General features: G+C 37.5%; 2 protein-coding genes across 6 annotated transcripts in view; one reads left to right on the top strand and one right to left on the bottom strand.

Annotated features, from left to right (window-relative positions):
- The first annotated feature begins 5,734 nt into the window (after positions 1-5,734).
- Positions 5,735-13,791, top strand: rmnd5b (required for meiotic nuclear division 5 homolog B). Of its 3 annotated transcripts, none has more exons than XM_084719478.1 (10): positions 5,735-5,877; positions 7,790-7,964; positions 8,130-8,272; positions 8,364-8,501; positions 8,721-8,821; positions 9,193-9,359; positions 10,342-10,507; positions 10,690-10,792; positions 10,877-11,031; positions 11,808-13,791. In XM_084719478.1, the coding sequence occupies exons 2-10, from the start codon at positions 7,826-7,828 to the stop codon at positions 11,869-11,871; spliced, it is 1,176 nt and encodes a 391-aa protein (XP_084575604.1). In that variant the 5' UTR covers positions 5,735-5,877; positions 7,790-7,825; the 3' UTR covers positions 11,872-13,791. The 3 variants fall into 3 exon arrangements, with proteins under 3 accessions (XP_084575604.1, XP_084575603.1, XP_084575605.1); XM_084719477.1 differs by having other exon boundaries at positions 5,785-5,921; XM_084719479.1 differs by lacking the exon at positions 5,735-5,877 and adding an exon at positions 6,001-6,376.
- A 5,639-nt stretch (positions 13,792-19,430) lies between these two features.
- Positions 19,431-20,583, bottom strand: part of n4bp3 (NEDD4 binding protein 3) — a 32,818-nt gene continuing 31,665 nt past the window's right edge. For all 3 annotated transcript variants that reach the window (XM_084718435.1, XM_084718437.1, XM_084718436.1), the window contains exon 10: positions 19,431-20,118. In XM_084718435.1, coding sequence (XP_084574561.1) covers positions 19,721-20,118 — 398 coding nt within the window. In that variant the 3' untranslated portion in view covers positions 19,431-19,720. The remainder of the gene's footprint in view (positions 20,119-20,583) is intronic.

A 20,583-nucleotide genomic window follows, 5' to 3' on the forward strand; every position in this document is an offset into this window, starting at 1 on the left:
ATTTCATGTTCCAGGAGTCAGTGGATAATTTCTAGAGCTGCAGCTATTAAGCACTGAGTTGCCAACTATTAAATTGATTGCTTACTATTTTCATAATTTATCAACCTGTGTGAATAAGGTTTTTACAAAAAAGTTAAAGTTCTTAGATCCCAACTTATTAAATGTGAATATTTTCTGGGTTTTTTTTATACTTCTCTGTGACAGTAAACACAATATCATCATCATCTTGGGGATTTGAGAAACACTTCGCCATTTTTTGACATTTTATAGACCAAACAATTAATCGATTAATCAAGAAAACAGATTAGTCAACACTGAAAATAATCTGCAATAAAAATAATAATAATAATAACAACAACAATAGTAGTAATAATAATAATAATAATAATAATAATAATAATCATCATCATAATAATAATCATAATAATCATAATAATCATAAAAACAACCTTTGATCAAAACTGTCTAAACAAAAGGGGATCATGTCATTTTACTGCATTAATTATTGTTGCTCCAATAGCAGCTCCCTCTGAGCCACATTATGGCTGTCTGGGCATGTTTGATGATGGTGAGTTTGGATAAGCCCTCTGTCCCTAACCTAATACCTCAGGAGATTGCCGTTCATTCTCAGTCATTAAGGCATTCAGGGCAGGCCAATGGAAAATCTTTGATTGCAGCCGCGGCAGAACGTTGCATAAGGCTGTGACTAAGGATATATTATTGTATCAAAGGGTTGAGACACTGCTTTCAACACTAAAGAGTCAACAATCTCTTAAATTTATGACCTCATACGTTTGTAATTTGCCCCCTTTACTGTCTGAAGAGTTATATATTGCAGTAAGTGCGCACATTTTTGTTGTGGCCAGCCAAAATGGGAACTGCTTGACCTTGGTGGAGTTTGTGCAATATGGCTCTGCTTATAGCTATACAACAGCTATTTTTTTAAAGACATTAATTCTGTATAAGTTCAAAATTCAATTGTTTATAGACTAGTGTTGTAGACTCCAGGTCCTCTTTCAAAGATATCCTGGAAGTCATTTTCACTGGCGGCTCTAATGGCATGACACACATGGATCATCATCCCTCTGAACTCTTAACAGGTACTAAGGAGGGGGTGGATTAAATGAAAAGAACTCACACAGTGAACTGGCATACACTGTTACATTATATGTTATAAATAAACACAGATACTACCCTATAATTAAAACTCTGTGAGTCGAAATGCATTGGTAATCCATGAGCTAACTAGAGGAGTGCACTCGGTGGAGCACAGATCTCAGCCAAGCAATCTGAAAAAACAATCACCAAAATTTTAATTAGTAACTGTAATTTATTTAGATTTTTTTTTCAATAACTTTAACAGGTAACAGTTACATTTATTTTGTAATTTAATAACATGTAACTACTGTATGACACTCACCAACCATGCTGGTAGGTAAACCTTGTTTTTAGCCTAGCATTTGTTTTAAAGCTTTGCGGCCCTTATTGGCCAGTTAAGATAAGCCAGCAGTCATTACAGGTTATATAAAGGTTTCATATAGGTTTTTCAAGGTCTTTCAAAAATTGTGTGTCACAGCAACCACAAGAAGACCTTGAGCCTACAGTCATAAACATGCACAAAAATTTTCAGCTTGATGGGTCCAGTACTGTGCAAGATTAGCTGCGGACAAGCTCCAGGTCCGTTGGTCGTTAGATTTAGATTAGATTTTTTCTGGACTTTTCGATGGATTTTCATCAACGGTAAGAAAGACAGTCATTGCAGTCGCTGTGTTTCTTTCTATTTCATTCTACTACTGGCCCTGCCCTTGAAGAGCAACTGACATTTTAGTGTTATATTACAAAAAATACCTTTTTGACCCTTTTTGACTTTTTTTTCTTCAAACACAGATGTTACTTGGAAAATGCAGAGTGAAAAAGTCAGCAAACATGACTAAATGTAACATGAATATAACGTTAATGCATAACCTCCATGTACATGATGTCTCCTATGATCCCACACTACTTCACAACATCATCAAACTACATCTTTAGTTATTGCTTTAACATGAGAGAGACACCTAACGGCAGAATTTACATGTTGTATGTTTAAAGGTTAGGGCGACAACAACATGTATGCATGTATCAATATATGTGCTGGTGTGAAATAGCCGACTGTGAACGTAGTGTACAGAAGTGCTGATATGAATCTGAATTTCTGTGGTTATGGCAGCACAGTAGACTGGATGAGGACTCAGTGGGAAAGAATGCTAAGCACCTCAGCAATGGGGAGCTTTAGTCTACATCACTGATAGATTAGTCACACCAGTCTGCCCAAGTCCAAAGACCTCACCCACCCTCAGCAACAAGCCATGCATGAACAATACGCTGTGTTGGCATCTATAAGCAGATATAATAACCTTTTAGGGGCTTGACAGAGAGACTGATGTTCAGTGTCCACATGTTGAGCAAATCTCAAGATGTCTGGCTCAGCACTTTCTTGTATGTGACGATAAACACGACTTACTTTTTAAAATGAATTATGGCGACTTTTTCTGCTTGTGTTCTATCTGCGGGACATGATGCTAAACGAGGGTCAAGTCTCATGATGGGTTATTCAAGTGCTAGTAAACAGTGAGAATATAAACACAAGATCACATTTCAAATCTATCTTTTTTGAACTGACCTAGTTGCTCTTTTAGGATGTGATTAACTTTGCATGCCCAAATTCTATACAGGCCACATTTCTAATATTAGCTGCATTTTAGTTGTTTTTGTTTGGTCATCAGTGACAGAGAATTTTGAGGTACTGTACCTGTATTCTACCTGAATAATATATTTTATTATTTTAATTCACTAGATTTGAAATGTACTTTTTACTCCTTTACATAAAGTTGTCTGCTGTACTTAATAGTTGCTTTGCACATTAAGATTTTACATTCAAAACATACGATCAATTTAAAAATATGATGTATTGCTACAGATAAAAGAAAAGAAATTTAAATCACACCAACTACTCCAGCAACGTATAAATTCATGATGCATTTATGATGAAACAAACCCTGGTTAAGATAAAAATTGCTTTATCATGTGAGTAAGATTTGAAAACTTACACCTCTGTGTGAGAGCCTATATGCACTGCATCATGTTTTCTCCACTCAAAGGGCACCATAGAGGGCACTAAAATCTGCTGGTCTACAATAGGGGCAACAAAGAGGGCATTTGTTTTTGTTTTTGTTTTTGTTTTTCATCTTTTGGAATGGCTTGTGAGTACAGCCCTGGGTTCATTATGTACATAAAACTTTTAAGTAATGGTTGAAAGGGTTGTCTTAGCAGAGAGTATTACTTAAAGCTTTGTGAAAATAAGCATTTTACCTGCTTCAGCCACTGCTAGTTACAAGCTAAAAGGCTAAAAAATAACATAAACAAATATTTTGGTGGGCAACAGACTCCTCAATAGAGTCTGGGTCTGACTGAGGCTCAAATATGTGTGTGCAACTGTACTCACTAGGTCTTCAGGCAGCGCTCTGGTGCCTGAACGTAGATAAGCTGCTGAGAGTGGTTCATCTGTCTGCTGTGGTGCTGGATCTTCATAAGATGAGTCCCACCCTATGAAACAGAGAAACAAGTAATGAATAATTTAGGACACAAGACTATGCAACCTTTGCACAACAGGGCTTCTCCAAAATAACCAGTAACCTCTGAACAAACTCATAATTTTTAACTTTATATTCTCCCAGTTCATGAGTTGGTGAGCATGGAAACCATTAGTTGTGTTTCTATTTTCTTACATTCTGCTTTATAATCACATTGTAAATATTATACAACCTGTTTCAGTTACACTGATGCCAATGCTACAAATTTGAATTTGAAACTGATAATACAATGAAGAGAGAGGGTGCAAAGAGAGATTAGGCCAACAGATTATTCAAACTGTCCAGCTTTTGAGTCCACATGTGTAGTTGTAATTGTCTATCTCCTCTATTGACACAATCTCTCAGCATCTGGTGTGTCCATAATGATGGTGGTCACTGTAGACCAGTGTTTCCCAAACTTTTTTTTGGGGACCAACTTTTTAAAAATCATAATCCACCTTGATGCAATTAGACATTATCAATAAATCTTGGGAAGATTTAATTTGTGCATAAATGAACGTGCCATTTCTGTATCACCTTATATAATCTTCAGTCACGTTACTGAAAACATATACAAGTTAGCCTGCATCATAAATGAGACAAAATAAGTGCACTTAGACAGAATTAAAAGGCACATGTTTTTCCTCTCATCAGTAATAAAATGCACAATTTAAATCTGTACTGCAGATATAAATTTTAAATTAACAGAAGTTCTTCCATAGTCTTTCATCTTTTTAGAGACCCAAATAAAACCTCCTGTGATCCACCTGTGGGTTACAACACAGTCGCTGGGAATGACTGCTGTAGACCATTTTACTGCCCCGTTACCCCGTCAGTAAATGAAACAGACCTACAAAGTGCATGTGCTGTTTGATGTCCAAGTTTTGGTCATGTCACTGAGACAAGTTAGATAGTTTAGGGTAAGAACACACGACTACAAAACCATACAACAACAAGTAAATTAACTGTCACCAGCAATAGTGGCATTTGAACATGCAGTTTTAACGTAGTTACACAATGGCTAAGTTTTTACTTTTTTAAGATTTTTTTGTCTTTTAGGTTTTAATGACAGGACAATTTTAGCTAGACAGGAAATGGGGGAGACATGCAGCAAAGGGCTGCAGGTTGGACTCAAAGCCATGACTGCTGCTGATGACTCAGCCTCTGTACATCAAGCACACACTGGACCAACTTTGCTACAAGAGCACAAGTAATTTCTAATACAAAAGATCTGCTAAACAGTGAAGGCCAAGCATAATGGAAGATCGTACTGACTGTCTAGTCATGCCATGTTGTTGATTCTAATTATGTTCTCCCCTATAATGAATCATACAGCATTTTCATTGTATTTGTGTAGTTTATTTTCGTCATTCTGTACTCAAGTACAAGTACTATTACATTACTAAGATATTACTCGATTACAAGTAAAAGTACCAAATCTTCAGTCTAAATTACTCCCAGCTCCTGCTCCGTTCTGCTCAGTCACCTCTTCAAACTATGGTTGTAAATTTTGTGCATTTCCTTTTGTTACTTTTTGTCATTTTAAAGTTTAAGTTACTTTATTTAACAGATGGCTCCACCAGACAAAACCATATCAAATGATGTGCAAATACTGACAGCTACTACTGATTAAATATCCATGAATACCTTTGGTTAACTTCTCAATGGTGATTTATTGATTACTGATTAATCATCATCCTTCAAACCTGTGCTGCTGCAGTGTTTAGTTTTTCATTCATATGTACTTGCCTTCATTGGCCCGTTTGCGATCAGATAACCTTATTGGCTACAAAAATGCAGATGAATAGTTTGGATATGAGTTCATATTGCACTCAGTACTCAGTTATCATTTTAAACATTTACAGATAAAAGTACAAGCACCCAAAAAAAAACCTAATTAACAGTAACAGTAAGTTAACTATTTATGATTAGTTACTTTCACCCCTGCCACCAACACAACTTAGTTCAGTTTTAAGGTGGCGCTTTGTCAGGTCCTCTTACACCAAAAACTTGAGGGTTCCACTTTTTCCTAAGAGGAAATAGTTATAAATAGCTCAACCATGATCAGCTATAACATGTTGATGCACCAGTGTATTTACTGTGCCAACCGTTACAGGATGAGTTGTGACAGACAGAAATCTCTGTTAGGAGCAGTTACTCTTTATGTCGCATAGAAACGGACTTTTATTGTGAAATGTCCAGTTAACGCAGACTGCGACACAGGAAGATCCGCATTACGACTGCTGGTGAAGTGTTGCCATAACAGGCAAGTGGCTAACGCTAATGTTTGCTAACTAATTAGCAGGAGAGGTGAGTGGTGTTTATTTTAACATATGGTAAAAAATCAAGTCAGACGGCGGTAGATGTTTAACGTGTTGGACTAATACAAAATAATGAAGAAAAGCGGGTTGTCATTCTCTCCTGAAATTATTTGGGCCTTGTCAGTCAGCAGCTGGCTAACATCAACCAGCTAAGTAGCTGCTAGCAAATGGCGAGCTTTTGTAGCTAGCCAGCCGCTGTGATACCGTTTGTTTATGTTAGCTGTGTGGCAGCTTAATTTTCTAAATTATCGCATCAAAATTGAATATATGGTCAGAAGTTTGTAGCACGCCACCTTTATCATTGTTAGTTGGCAATAATAAATACGAAGCCTGGCGTTTCAATATTAAAATGTAGCTTTTACGGTAGCTTGCGTTTATGTTGTTAGCTCTATTACGGTAGCGTTAACTGCTAGGTGGACATTTTCTGCATTCAGGTTATGAGCGGTGAGTTACAGCTAAGGTTTACTAATCAATGATTTGTCGTCTTTCTAATGTTAGATTAATTGTATCCGAATGCAGACCAGCTGCTCTGATTAACACTTCTCTCTTTAGCCGATGATTAAATCATACTTTTATCTGGCTGAGACGTTAGTGCCGACTAACGTTAGTAAACAGCAGGCCGCAGAGTACACTGTGTGCCTGCCTTTAATGATGTTAAGGCCTTGCTAGTTGTTAGCAGTGTTACATCAGGCCAAACTTTTAATCAATACAGTAATACTGGGTGGGTTTGCTTTGTCTTCTCTTGATGACAAATGAGCTCTACCAGCTGTCAGGTGTCTTTTAAAACATTGTACCTCAGCGTTGTCTTCTCACGGAGGCAGCTGATATCAGTCCAGTCAAATGAGAGTGGCAACTGGATTTTAATAGTAAAACAGTGGAAGGGGATCATACATCCTTTTAACAGGCCGGCTGTCCAAGTTTGTAGGATTTTGTCTTGTGTTTAATCCACTCTAGCAAAGTACAAAGACCCGCAAACCAGAGAGTTCACTGACAAGAGAAAACAAAAACAAGCAAGTTTTGTGAGCCTAATCAATACATCAGCTGACTTAATAATATATCACTATCTGTTGGCCGATTGGTAAGAATAATTTGCAATTCAAGAATGGAAATAAGTGATATTTTGAAGTTTCATTAGTCATATGTAGTTAAACAAAGGGCAAATAGTACAATGAAATGTGTAGGATGAGAGCTCAGCAGTAAGAGTTGTAGTTGAAATAGGAGCACTAGTCAATTATGAGTTATAATATGAGAGAAATTTAAATAGAATTGGAATTAGGTCATTATTAAGATAATTAGGTAATAATTATTAAATATTTGTGTGCAAGAGTAAATTGCAATTAAGTAAGAATGTTTTAGGTAGTTTAGAAAAAGTGTTGCCATTACAGACTACTAGCAAATTTAATTTTCAGCATTTAAAGAGCTGTGCCTACTACGTGTCATGGTCTTCTTTAACTTAGGCTAATTCTTTAAAAAATAATTTTAAAGGATTGTTATCAAAATGACTTGTTTTGCTTTGTATTTAGGTTTTTAAAAAAATCACATGACTTAGCTCCAGCTTCTAAAATGTGCAGATTTGCTGCTTCTTTGTGTTTTATGTCATCCCAAACTAAATAAATTTGCATTTTGAGCTGCTGGTCTGAAAAAACAAGTAATGTGAAGCCATCGCCTTGGGCCTTGGGAAAAAAGGTTTTTCACTTTATGCCGATTTAATGTACAATGAAAATAACTGTTAGATATTTTCCTTAAAAAATGAAAATAACATCAGCTGCTAGCCTCAATAATTGAGTATTAGTCAGGCTGTATTATGAGTTCACTTTCTTTGACCTTAATTTTCTCTGTTTTTCCTCTTAAATCTAGGTGTTGTTGTTGTGTGTGAGTGTTCCAGTCTGAACCATGGAACAGTGTGCATGTGTTGAGCGGGAGCTGGAGAAAGTGCTCCATCGCTTTGTAATGTACGGCCACCAGTCTGAGGAGAGGCTAGACGAGCTCCTACGCAGTGTCTGTGAGATACGAGGACAGCTAGTTGCATTTGGTAAGAAAAACTGATGACTGTGTCTCTGTGAAGCTATAATATTTGCAAATTAAGTGGATTAGTGCCCCATCAGATTTTTTTTGTTTTATCTGTCCTGTATCATAACTCAGTAGGCACATATTGTTGACATGTACAGTGAAGACTTTGTCTTTATCTCTCTTGCAGGAGTACAAGATGCAGACTTGTCAGTCCTATCTCAGACTATGGCACAGTGTTGTAAGAATATAAAAGAAACAGTGCAGATGCTAGCCTCCAGACATAAGGACATCCATGGCAGTGTGTCAAAAGTGGGCAAAGCCATTGACAGGGTAAGGACGGGCTCCAACCTTCTTAAACATTTAACATGTGTCATATATTACATGTGGTATACTACTTAACCTGTGATATGCTTCTCTGCAGAATTTTGATGCAGAAATCAGTGCTGTGGTGGCAGAGACAGTGTGGGACACCCCAGAAAGACAGAAATACCTGAGTGAGACAATTGTGGAGCACCTGTACAGACAAGGGATGCTCAGTGTAGCAGAGGATCTTTGTCAGGTGAGTAACTGTTAAGCTCTCAAACTAATGTTTATGGTGTGAACTTAACCTCAGTTGCTTTAAGATCATTACTTTCCAGAAATGTATTAATGCAAATGAATTTAAGCAACATTATGGGGCTGCTAGTGTAAGTCTAGTGTAATCTTATTTTTTTTTTTTATCCGAATAATCATTGAAAGAATTCCTTATGATTCATAAACGCCTTTATCTGTTTTCTAGGAGTCTGGCGTAGTTATAGATATGAGTATGAAGCAGCCTTTCCTGGAGCTGAACAGAATCCTTGAAGCTCTGAGGATGCAGGACCTCAGACCGGCACTAGAGTATGTCTTCTTTTATTGTTATCTCTGTCAAGACATCTTTGTAAAGACAATGAAATTATTTGACTGTTTCACACAATGGTGGAGACAGATAAAATAATTTTAGTTGCATTAAGGTTAAACCCACTACAAGAGGCATGAATGCATTTATTAATAAAAACTTAGCAGGGGGAAAACACGGCATACAATAAAAGCTGTTTCATAGCTTCAAAAATATCCAAGCTTTTTTCCCCATCTGGCTGAGTCTAACTGATGAACATTTCACATTCATCACATTTAAAGACATACTGATTTGAAAAAAACTGGGTTGTTGATCACTATAGTTTAAGTGTTGACATAGTTGACTGTATTTATTCATGTCTCTGCTGTCTTAGGTGGGCTGTAACGAATCGACAGCGCCTTCTGGACCTGAACAGCAGTCTAGAATTCAAGTTGCACCGCTTGTACTTCATCAGCCTGCTCAGTGGGGGAATCAGCAACCAAATGGAGGCCCTGCAGTATGCCAGGCACTTCCAGCCCTTTGCCTCTCAGCACCAGAGAGGTAGACAGTATACAGTGTCATTGTTGGCTACTTGTATATGCACCCTAATTTCCCACTGTTTTCCAGAATATGGCAATATTCTGAATTTAAAAGGAGTCATGTAAACAGCATATTTTTGTTAGATATTCTTCTGGTTGGTTTTATTCTTCTTCCAATTGGCCTCATTCTGAATGGAGCACTTTCTGATTAAGACCTGGGATATGTTGGGATTATTCTGGTTTCAGAAGCATTCTTTGGACATGTATACAGCAAAGTCAAAATATGTATCTCAATTTGTGACACATGTTGTCTTGCCTGTTTACACTCAGCTCTGTGTGTTGTATATAAATCAACAATCCAACAGTTTACAAGGTTGGGGTAAAGATGCATGCACAAAGGACAATCCTAAATTTCTGGTTGGAAAGAGAAACACACCTACCTTTAAACATTATGAAAGATGTGAATCTCTACAGATTTTTGGAGAGCTGCAAATATTGTAATGCTGACCTTTTCAAGAATGTAATTAAATGAAAGAAAGAGGGAGGCTGATTTTACACAGTTAAACAAGTCTGCCATCAGTGCAGACTATTCTGATGCTTCTTCGCACAAAATAGGGTTTTTCTATTTTGACACAAAGAAGCATCTGTAATTAGACTATACATGGCTGCATGTAATCGGGAATATTAATTTTTATTAGCCTTGTAAACAGCATATTGCCCTTTTCAGAAGTGCGCAAAAACTGGAATATTTTTGCATGTTAATGTGGTCGCTGTGACATTTCTAATGTGAACACACAAGAGGCTTAACTTGAGTTGTGTTTTTTTCCTTAAACTTGATAGAATTTGAGGTGCTGACTCTTTTAAGAAGAGACCCTACAACAGTTCAGGATTTGTATACTAGTTCCCACGACATATACATGATTATATGAGGCCTACCACACAGTACTCATGCAGTGTTGTTGGTTTTTGTTGTTTTCTACATCTGTACTTTTGTGTTGCTGCAGATATTCAGATCCTGATGGGCAGTTTGGTGTACCTGCGTCATGGCATTGAGAACTCTCCGTACCGCAGTCTGCTGGAGACAAATCAGTGGGCGGAGATCTGCAACATCTTCACTAGGGATGCCTGCGCCTTACTGGGCCTCTCTGTAGAGTCTCCACTCAGTGTTAGGTTAGAAAACCAAAATCTATGTCTCCGACTTCCTTTCTAAAATCTTTACATTGATTCCAAAGTAGAGACTATTTCGATTTAAGATGAAGCCTAAGACGGCGTTGTCTTTATATTCCTGTGTGCTTAAAGATTTCAGCTGCAGTCAAAAATGTATCAATGCTGCCATGTCTGTGTCTCTGCAGTTTTGCATCAGGCTGTATGGCCCTACCGGTGCTCATGAACATCAAGCAGGTGATAGAGCAGAGACAGTGCAGCGGAGTCTGGACGCACAAAGACGAGCTGCCTGTAAGTGTCTTTGACTTTCCATCTCTGGCTTCCTTTCGTTCTTTTCCGCCATTCAGTTGATTCCCATCATGTCTGTCCTTGTAGATTGAAATCGACCTGGGGAAGAAGTGCTGGTACCACTCTGTGTTCGCCTGCCCAATCCTCAGGCAGCAGACTTCAGAGAGCAATCCACCCATGAAGCTCATCTGTGGCCACGTCATCTCCAGAGATGCCCTCAACAAACTGACTAATGCTGGGAAGTAAGTGTGCAATACAGCCCAATAGACATAACAGTAGTATTGATATGAAATAGTAAACACGGGTGTTACCAATGATACTGATTAAGTTCCTGTTCCATTTAGTGTAGAAGAGCCTTTCCAGTGAGCCAACATGCATAATAGCAGCATCCTGACTGCGTTTGACCTGAATGGAATAGAACCTTAATTAGTATCCTCTGTAACACCTGTGTTTACTATTTCACGTCAAATTGGCTGCTGTGAAAAGTGTTTATTGAATGATACATGGATGATAAGATAAAGTTGTATGAGTTTCAACTGTTACAAAAACTTGTTTTATTTTGGATGACAACACTTATTTTTTACATGGTCATTCAAGGTGACTTACATGCAAGTAATCAAGCAGATTTAAATTACCCAAGCGTTGCTGTTAATTTAGATGTCAAAATTGCATTATATACAGCTATATTGTTAGAAGATCACACCTAAAAGACAGATAGCAAACATGGGTATTGTTGGTTGTTTCTTGCATCAAAAAACCTGCCCAGAAGTGGGGTTTGATTTGGCCCATCTGATATTTTAGCAGTGACCCATAGTGGGGGTCGGGATCCCCAATTGGGAACCAATGATGCAGAATATAAGGCAATTCAAAAAATCAATCAAAAAAAGTTCATTTTAGAAGTTCATTTTAGAAAATGACCAGCTAGAAGTGAGTAAGATTTATAGTTAATCAGCCAAAATAAACTTACAAACCACACACTGTAACATGCTCTCCTCACCTTTCCCTGTCTCGTCCTCAGGTTGAAATGTCCGTACTGCCCCATGGAGCAGAATCCGTCACACGCCAAGCAGATCTACTTTTGATACCGCACACTCTCCTCATGAGTAAGGATGGAGTTCCCTGGAGCTCTTTGCATTTCCAGGACCATTTGCTCTGGCCCTTTTTTCTCTGTCCCTGGCCTCTTATTGGCCTGTTATTGTAAGCATTAAGGTTTTATCCCAGTGCTCCTCTGGACAGCCTCGGCCATCCCGTAAAACCCACCTCGCCTCGGACCTTCCAACTTTTGCGTAGTGTACAGAGTCCAGCGGGGATGGTCCAACTAGTGAGGAGTCTGTCAGTAACGAGAGCATCCTCACGAAGAAGCACCTCTTGAAAAAGGATCATTCATTGAAACTCATTTTGCAAATGCCTGCAGAGTTATAGGCTTATCTTTTTAAAGTATGTAATACTTTATAGTGTTTGTTTTCTCGGCTTTATCGACTGTTTGAGTTGGATGACTGCTTCTTTTTTTCTTTTTACTTTTTTTTGTGACAGAAGCAGTGGAATGATTACGAATGGGTGAGAGTGGGTAAATGGTATATAGATAGGCAGTTTCTGATTTCAGGATGGTAATAAACTTCTATTATACATGAGAAAAACCAGAGTAACAGACTGTGTTGAAGGTTTATTATTTGCTGGTGAAGGGAACCGTGGTGGTCTATCTTGAATTGAACTCTTGATTGTGACCCCATTACTCCTCCATGATGTAATAAAGGCCTCACGTAGCTTGAAAGTCACTGTTGGCTGATGCATCAGTTTGATTCGAACAATTAACTCATCAATGGTGGAACAGCTTTTTTTTAATTTTCTTTTTGTGACCGACTGCACCAGCAAGATTTTCCTCATTGTAGAAGCCATTTGTCTTGTTCTATGTATGTATTTAACAAACAAAACGGAAACAAAAAATATATACTACTGTGAAATGTGCTTTGTTTCTATTTTTCATTGCAAACAGCTCATGTAAAATAGTAAATTAAAACTGAACAGCAAAATGCATATTCAACACTACTGCGTAACTTTCAGAACTCGACAGTTCACGTCACGGTTGTGCCATCGCCTCACTCTGCCCCCGCGCTGTGTATCCTGAGCTTGCACGCCATGTGATTTGGAGATGTAAAAAGTGGTGTGATGGTAGCCGTATGGTCTGACTTGCAGTGGCTGTAGGCTTGTGATTCAGCTTTACTCGTCGTGGGTGGGGGAAGTCCTCTGATCATTGTGGCTGTTGTTTAATATATACTTAAGAAAAAATGCCTCTGCTGCATAGAATTCTGCTTTTATTTGAGATAGAAACATTAAAATACATTTCCTCAGGGCTCATTGTAACGGTTCATACCACACTTTGCAGTAAGTAGTAAAGGTGTACATTTATATAAGGAGTCTTGAACAAAGATTTCACATATTTCACTATTGAGGCATTGGATAATTTGGGTGTTGTTGGAGTTTGTATATATTATTCAACTGGTGATGTGTAAGCTTGGGGAAAGCTTTTCACCAAGTCCAAGGCATCTGGATGTACAATACAACATGTTTAGATGATTAATAGTGCAAGTTCCTGGTGTCCTCTTTTAAAATGGTGATGTCACCTCACACTCTAGTGAGGCTCTTTGTTTAAGCAAGCGCTGCACCAGCATAGCTCACACTGACAATGCAACACTCACCTTTAAGTCAGAGTATAAGATAAGCATTTTATCTTGGTTTCATTGGAAGGGGTTAAAGCACATGTATTGTGTGGACTTTTCTTCACTGAATTTCCTGTTTTTCTTTCATCGGTTGACAATCATTCATCGCTTCTTCGGGTGTTCCTTCAGATAGACTGCTATAGCGCTCCGTACTTCTGTCATATTAATTTTGTTGAATGTTTGCATTTCCTGCTTTTGTGTGTGCAACTTTTATTGTAAATATTTATCCTCTAACATGTTTCATATACTTGCATCTGAAATTAAAATAAAAAATTTATACTCCAAGACAGCTGTACAAAATGTACTGCAGTGGTGGACAGTAACTAAATACATTTACTCAAGCCCTGTGCTTAAGTACAGTTTTGAGGTACTTGTACTTTACCAGTTTATGATACTTCTAATCCACTTCATTTCAGGTGGACATATTGTACTTTTTACTCCACTACATTTATTTGATAAATTTAGTTACTTTCTTTATACTTTGATAAATGTAGTTACTATAGTGTACTTTAGTTTATGATCATTTGTGATGTTGTCAGCCTTTTCCCTTAAGGGATCCCTTTTCTATCATTAAGTAAACATGCATAACAATAATGGCACAGAACAACTATTGAATTAACCCAAATAGTGAATGCAGTAACTGATTTTAGCTCTCTGATGATTTTAACTGTGTACTTTTTGTAATGCAGGATGAGGCTGTCTTCATGTCATTATCATGGCCTTACCCTGTGAGATTTAAAAAAATAATAATTTAAATGATAGTTTAAACTTAAAAAAATAACGATTTTACTTTTTTTTTTCATAGAAATGAATCAAATACTGTACATTTGTTTAAAAAAAAGTTCTTTTACACTCCTTAAAGTCTAGAAGGCCTTGCAACCCCCTCTGAAGCTTTGTCAACCCGTAGGTTAAGAATCAGTGGGTTCGGCTGTACAGCAGTATATCAGTATATAAAGTAATTAAAAATTGGCCTCCCCTTTACCTGCTCCAACATTGAAGTGACATGTACATTTATCTGTCAGTGATGATAATTCAATAATGCAATATACATTATTCTAAATTGGCTGCAGGTCCTTACAAAGTCTTACAAACCCAGTAATCTGAATTTTAGGCCTTCAAGGGATAGTTCACCCCAAAATTAAAATGCAGTCATTATCTACTCACCCTCGTGCTGACTGAGGGTCAAGTTTATTTTGTCAGTCCACGAAACACTGCTGGATCTTCACAGAGAAAGTGTTGCAGAATCTCCAAATAAGGAAGTGAATGGTGACCAGTTTTAAAAAGTAAAAAAAAACAACTGGAAAAAAAAACATAAAATGCCTCCATACTGCTTGCCTGGCATAATCCAAGTCTTCTCAAGTCCCGAGGAGATATTGTAAAATATCAAATATAAATATTGTACTGATCATGCTGTAACAACTAACACAACAAAACCAACACTGAACATCCATTAATGCAACTATGATCTGTGAATGTACTTTTTTTCCCCAGTATGGATGTGAATTTGGTTTTAAATTCCATTAATTTAAAAATTTGTATTTTACTTTACTTTTGTACTTTTACTAAAGTCAGGTTCTGAATGCAGGACTTGTACTTGTAACAGAGTATTTCTACACTATAACATTACTGCTTGAGTAAATTGTCTGAGTACATCCTCCACTGCTGGTGTACTGACATTTGGTGGAGGACTGCTCCTACTAACCTCACCGGCCCTCTTTCATCACCACTTGGTGGAGCCATTGCTGTTTTATCCATACTCACACTAAATAGCCTTGAAGTCTATTAGATCCAAAGCTGGAGGTTTTAATCTGAGTTTCACAATGTGTAGCCATTTTTTCCACATAAATTTTACACCGATGTTTAAAAATCGTGTTAATTCATCAGATAAACAGCACTGATGGCATTCAGCACTGCAACCCTCCTACAGACTGATAACATGTGTGAGGTAAGAATCTTTTCTCATCCCACTTCAGTGAACCACTCCTGCTCTGTGCAGTTATATTAAGCCCCAGTTTATATAATGTTTTAAATGCCAAGGTAAGAGCCTTGTGAGTCAGCCTCAGCTCGTAACTATTTAGACTGATTACATAAAAAAATAAAATAAACCTGTGTTATGTACTTCCATGTGCTGTATCTCACTTTTCACACTCTTTTATATACTGTATATTCTCACTTATGTATACCCATAAACACGACACATGGATTTAAAGTGTTAAGCCTTCATCTCTGCCAAGATGTTCTTGGCTCTGTTCTAGTTTGTACATTTGATGGTTTCCATAGAGTACTTAGCAAACAAGGATCCTCCTCTCTGTTTCCATCTGGGCTGACCTCCTACCTCTCTGCTCTGCTCGGTCTGTGCTGCAGGAGCTGGTGTGTGAGGCCTGGCTGGGGTGGACGAGGGAGGGCTGCAGGGAGAGGTGGAGATAAGGATTGAAGGCTAAACCTCTAAAAGCCACATTAGTCCCAAAAGCCTCCAGCGCTCTGTTCATTCTGTCATAAAGCTCATGTCCTTGGGTTTTATTGGCACGCTCTGCGGAGATTTTCAAGCCCACTCGAAGCAGGCAGGCGTCTGAGCCCCCGAGTGAAAACCATCAGTTACACCTTTAACAATCTGAGTCCATTCACGAGAACTGAGATAAATCACATCCTACCAAAACTTAAAAAAAAACAACAACTTAATAATTAATACTTAATGCTACAATTAAAATTTTGGGGTGAATTGCTCTGTGCCAGAAAACACTTTTGTCCCAAACAAGAATTCATTCACAACCTGAAAAGAAAGTTATAATACGATGCAAAATAGGTTTTAAAATGTCATCTTTGTCAATCATCTTTGTTTTAAAATGTAGATTTTTATGAAAATGTTGTCCCTTTAAAGTTTTCAGTCATCTCCTTCAGAGTATTACAAAAACATGATTTAATCAGGCGTAAAAAGGGCTGGCTATACCCCAAGGACCCCTGCCTCACTTCCTGGTTTCAAAGAAGAGGTGGGAATACTGCTCAAGCACTGATAAGCAAAGCTAAGTAAGAATTATGGCTTATAAATGTGTAATTTGATTAGCATTATTAGCAACTTTAAAAAATAAAATGGCTGCTCACTATAACTATACTGTGAAATGAAAAAATGTCAACTCTGAAGTTAACATCTATGCTGCTGATAGAGGTGACATAACTCTCAGTTCTCTTTAATAATTTAATAATATGATTGAAAGCAGCACTTTTTTTGGTTTAAAATAGATAAATAAATACAGGCCACCCGGTCAAAAAAGTATGGTAACCTCTCCAGTATATGATTTCAATGTCATAGAGAAGTCAAATTTTTTTTTATGTGAAATTCATTAATTTTATGTTCATAAGGATTTATCAAATGAGTTTACATAACCAAAAAATTAAAGGTACACTTAGTGTGTGTTCCTTCTGTTGTGATTGATATTATATGTTGTTTATCACAAAGACAAATTACATTATCAACAGAAGTGCACAACATTATTATTTCTTGGATATAAATAAATCAAACTTTTTGACTGTACATCTAATTAAATAATCTTGTATTTAATTCAACAAAAAACACTTCCTATATAATTTATATTATAGTACTGTGACTTTTTGTGTATCTGAGGGGGTCGACAATTAAAATCCTCAGCTGCAAAATTGCTATTTGACAAAAACCCAAATCACTAGGAGGCTGGTCTGTTACAAGGTTTAATAGTCAAGAGTTTGATCTTTCAAAATATATTTTCCCAGCAGCTTAATTGAACAGTAAAAATCAAACCCCCCCTCAGAATACAGTTTTGTCCCACTTCTCAAGAATGAGTGTTTGACAGTTTCAGGTGAGTTTAATTCATAACAGTAGACAGAAAAGCCCATTATAAAGCATTCTGTAGCCTTGACCGACACCAGAAAATGAAAGCTTTTACACCACTTCATAAATGTTTATTATGAATCCAAAACAAACATATATATTTATTTATACTGTACAGTTTTAAATTCCAGTAAATAGACAAGAGTCACAGTATGTTAAAAGGTCGATTGAGAGCTGGCTTGTGAATGTTTATATATTAATAATAAACAAGAGAACAACTTCACCTATGTCATGCATTTGATGTTATCGGCTGTGCATGTGGAACAATTTGCACCAATAAGCAGGGCAGTCACATTCAGCATCTTACTGTATTGATCACTTTCACTGCAATCAAAATATGTGGAAATGTGCCCGTTTAAGACAACAGTGTACTTGGAACACAATGACAAAAGGCCAATCAAATCAAAATTACAATATGTACAAAATATATATACACACACATATAATATAGATCTCACCTGACAGGAGCTGGAAACCGAATGAGAAAAAGTCAAACATTTCCAGTTTCGGAAGTAGCGTACACACTTTCCTTGATGTCAAAGAAATAGCATTAGTACCTTGGCACCATATAGTTTTAATCCTCCATATTTCACCCAGAGATGCAGCTTTCCACCCAGAGCCCCGGAGGACCCAGAGTCCACGTACAGAACCCTCTACACAGACTGAACAGGTGTTCAGGAGCCACACTAAATCCCTTTGAATCCTTTTTGGTTCGAGTCGAGACTAGACAGCAGTCCAAAACCAAAAGGTAACGATGAAATAATCACTAAATAGTCTTCATGTCAATTTGCTCATTTACAGGTTTATAACTGGATAAAAGCAGGGCAGTCTAGGTGCTTGGCTGTATTTTTACAGAATCGACACCACTGTTCTGCGAGGTTAGCTGAGGCACAGGCAGTATTTCTGTGCAGCTCCCTTCAGTGTCAGTGTGCTCTGTAGGAGGTTACTGGTCCAGTCTTTGCAGGATACGGAACAATCAATAAGGTTGCATGGGCAGAGAATGGCAAACAGGAATCTATGGAAGCTCAGTTTCACCAGGAAAAGAAGAAGAATAGATAAAAGTTATGCATGATAAAAAAAAAAAAAACATAAAAAAACATACATCATACAGTGAAACTGCTTATCATGATCAAGGTTACCGTGATCAAAAACTTGTTGGGACAGAATCCTATACAAACACTGATTAAATAATTCATTTATAGTCATCAAGTAGTCCGCTTACAGTGTTCATTTTGGGCCTCTTCATTCATGACAACATATGGGGAAAAAAAGTATAGCTAAGGTGATTCTATTTTTTTACTCACATTTTTTAAAAGTTAACTCCCATTTTATTCTACTTTGACTCATGGTAACTCGTCTGCTTCCAGCTGGTTACCTGAGGCTGCTGCTGCGTGCACACTGATGTAAAAAATGAAAAACAATGAAAAACGTCCAGCTTATGACAAACTGACAAAAACGACAAAGAGATGATGAAACAAAACTACAGACAGCTATATTTTATATACAGTACTGCACCCTATTATAGTGTGGTTGAATTATAAACAGTACAGTACAGTAATTTGAAAAATGTTTCAATCATTATTCATTTAATTGATGGAAATCGATCGAAGGATTAATTGAAGGAATATTAGTTTCTGATTATTTTGATAAATGATTAATCATGTTGTTTCAATTATTTCTCAAGCAAAAATGTCAAACATAAGGTTTTGCTGCTTCTCTTTGTCATTTGTGACGGTAAATGAAGAGTTTTGGACTAATGGTTTCACAAAAAGAAGCAATTTGGAGATGCTACTTTGATCTCTGGGAAATTGTGATGAGCATATTTCACATATTCTACATATATATTCACATATTTTTGACATTTTATAGACTACACTATTCATTGATTAATATAAACAATCGTGAAAATAAATAATAATGAAAATCATTATTTGTTTCCCTAAAATGTCAATTAGGCAGAAATTTGCATGAGAAATAAAGAGGAAGAAAAAAATGGTAAAAATAATGATCAGCTTACAGTGATTAATGTGACCCAAACAGACAAGATCACTTTTGATCACTCTTGTCTCAGTCTTGACTTAATATCTCATAATTTTGACTTGGTATTTGATCTTTTTGATGTAGTAGATCAAAAGTTTAACGTAATGTCACACATTTTGCCTTAGTTTATCAAAAAATGTACTTATTTACTCATAATTAATAACTTGGTCGCAGAGTTTCTAAAATCCTGTCTTTTACTTCTCTCACAATTTGTTCTTATTGAGTCTATTTTCCTCCTTTTCCTGGTGGATGTGGTTCCTGTAGAAACCATATGACAAAGAGAAAACAGTTTGCATTGCAAATAAGTCACATTCAAATTTCAGAAGATTCAATTCTCTCTATCCACGGCAAACCAGACGAAGGTCTGTCCTGTTGTTTTTCAGTCGCTCTTTCACTCCTCAGTTCTGCCACTTCTCTTTCCAGTGTCCCATTTCTGCTCCCTCCTCCTCCTCCTCCTCCTCCTCCTCCTCCTCCTCCTCCTTGTTCTCTGTCTGCCCTCAGCTGATGCAGTTCTCTCTCCAGAGCTTCATTGCGGTGGTACATGTCTAAGTAGCTGGCCTGCAGCTCCTTCTGGTAGCGGATGACCTTGTCCTTTTCCGTCTGCCATGTCCGCCTCTCTTCCTCAAAAGCCATGGCCTGGGCCTCGCTCTGGCGGCGCTCCAGCAGGAGCTCGGCACGCAGACGCTCCTCTGTGGAGCCCCCGCACCCTCCTGCAATGAAGAGGTTCACATGGCTTCAACTACAGTCCAGCAGAGCCGGGGGGGAAATATAATGAAAGACGTTGGCTGCTTTTAAATGTGCAGAGAACTCTGCTCCTGACCCGGTTAGTCAAATAACCTGATTTTGGGTCCAAGCATGTAAACATCATAACTCAAAATAACCCAGACGAGCTCCGGCTGTGTTGATAAGAAACCAAGTTTCGACGCCTCGCTCGCTGCGATATTAAACAGACATCTGTGGCCTATAATTATTGAACTTCTTTTACTTTTTTCCCCAATTTTCCATGCATGTCAGCTTGGCATGTGCAAGCTAATGTAGGTTGGAAAATTATAGCTTTTGCAACAAGATTTCCAGGAATTATACTGTTTTCTGTGAATGTTGATCAGTTCAAGTTTGTCAGTTTTGTATAAAGTGTTTTCAGACTTGCTTTTGTTTAAATGCTGTGTCAAAAAAAA

Source organism: Lutjanus erythropterus, chromosome 5 (genome assembly GCF_056507025.1).
Source record: "Lutjanus erythropterus isolate fLutEry1 chromosome 5, fLutEry1.hap2, whole genome shotgun sequence".
Taxonomy (NCBI): domain Eukaryota; kingdom Metazoa; phylum Chordata; class Actinopteri; order Lutjaniformes; family Lutjanidae; genus Lutjanus; species Lutjanus erythropterus.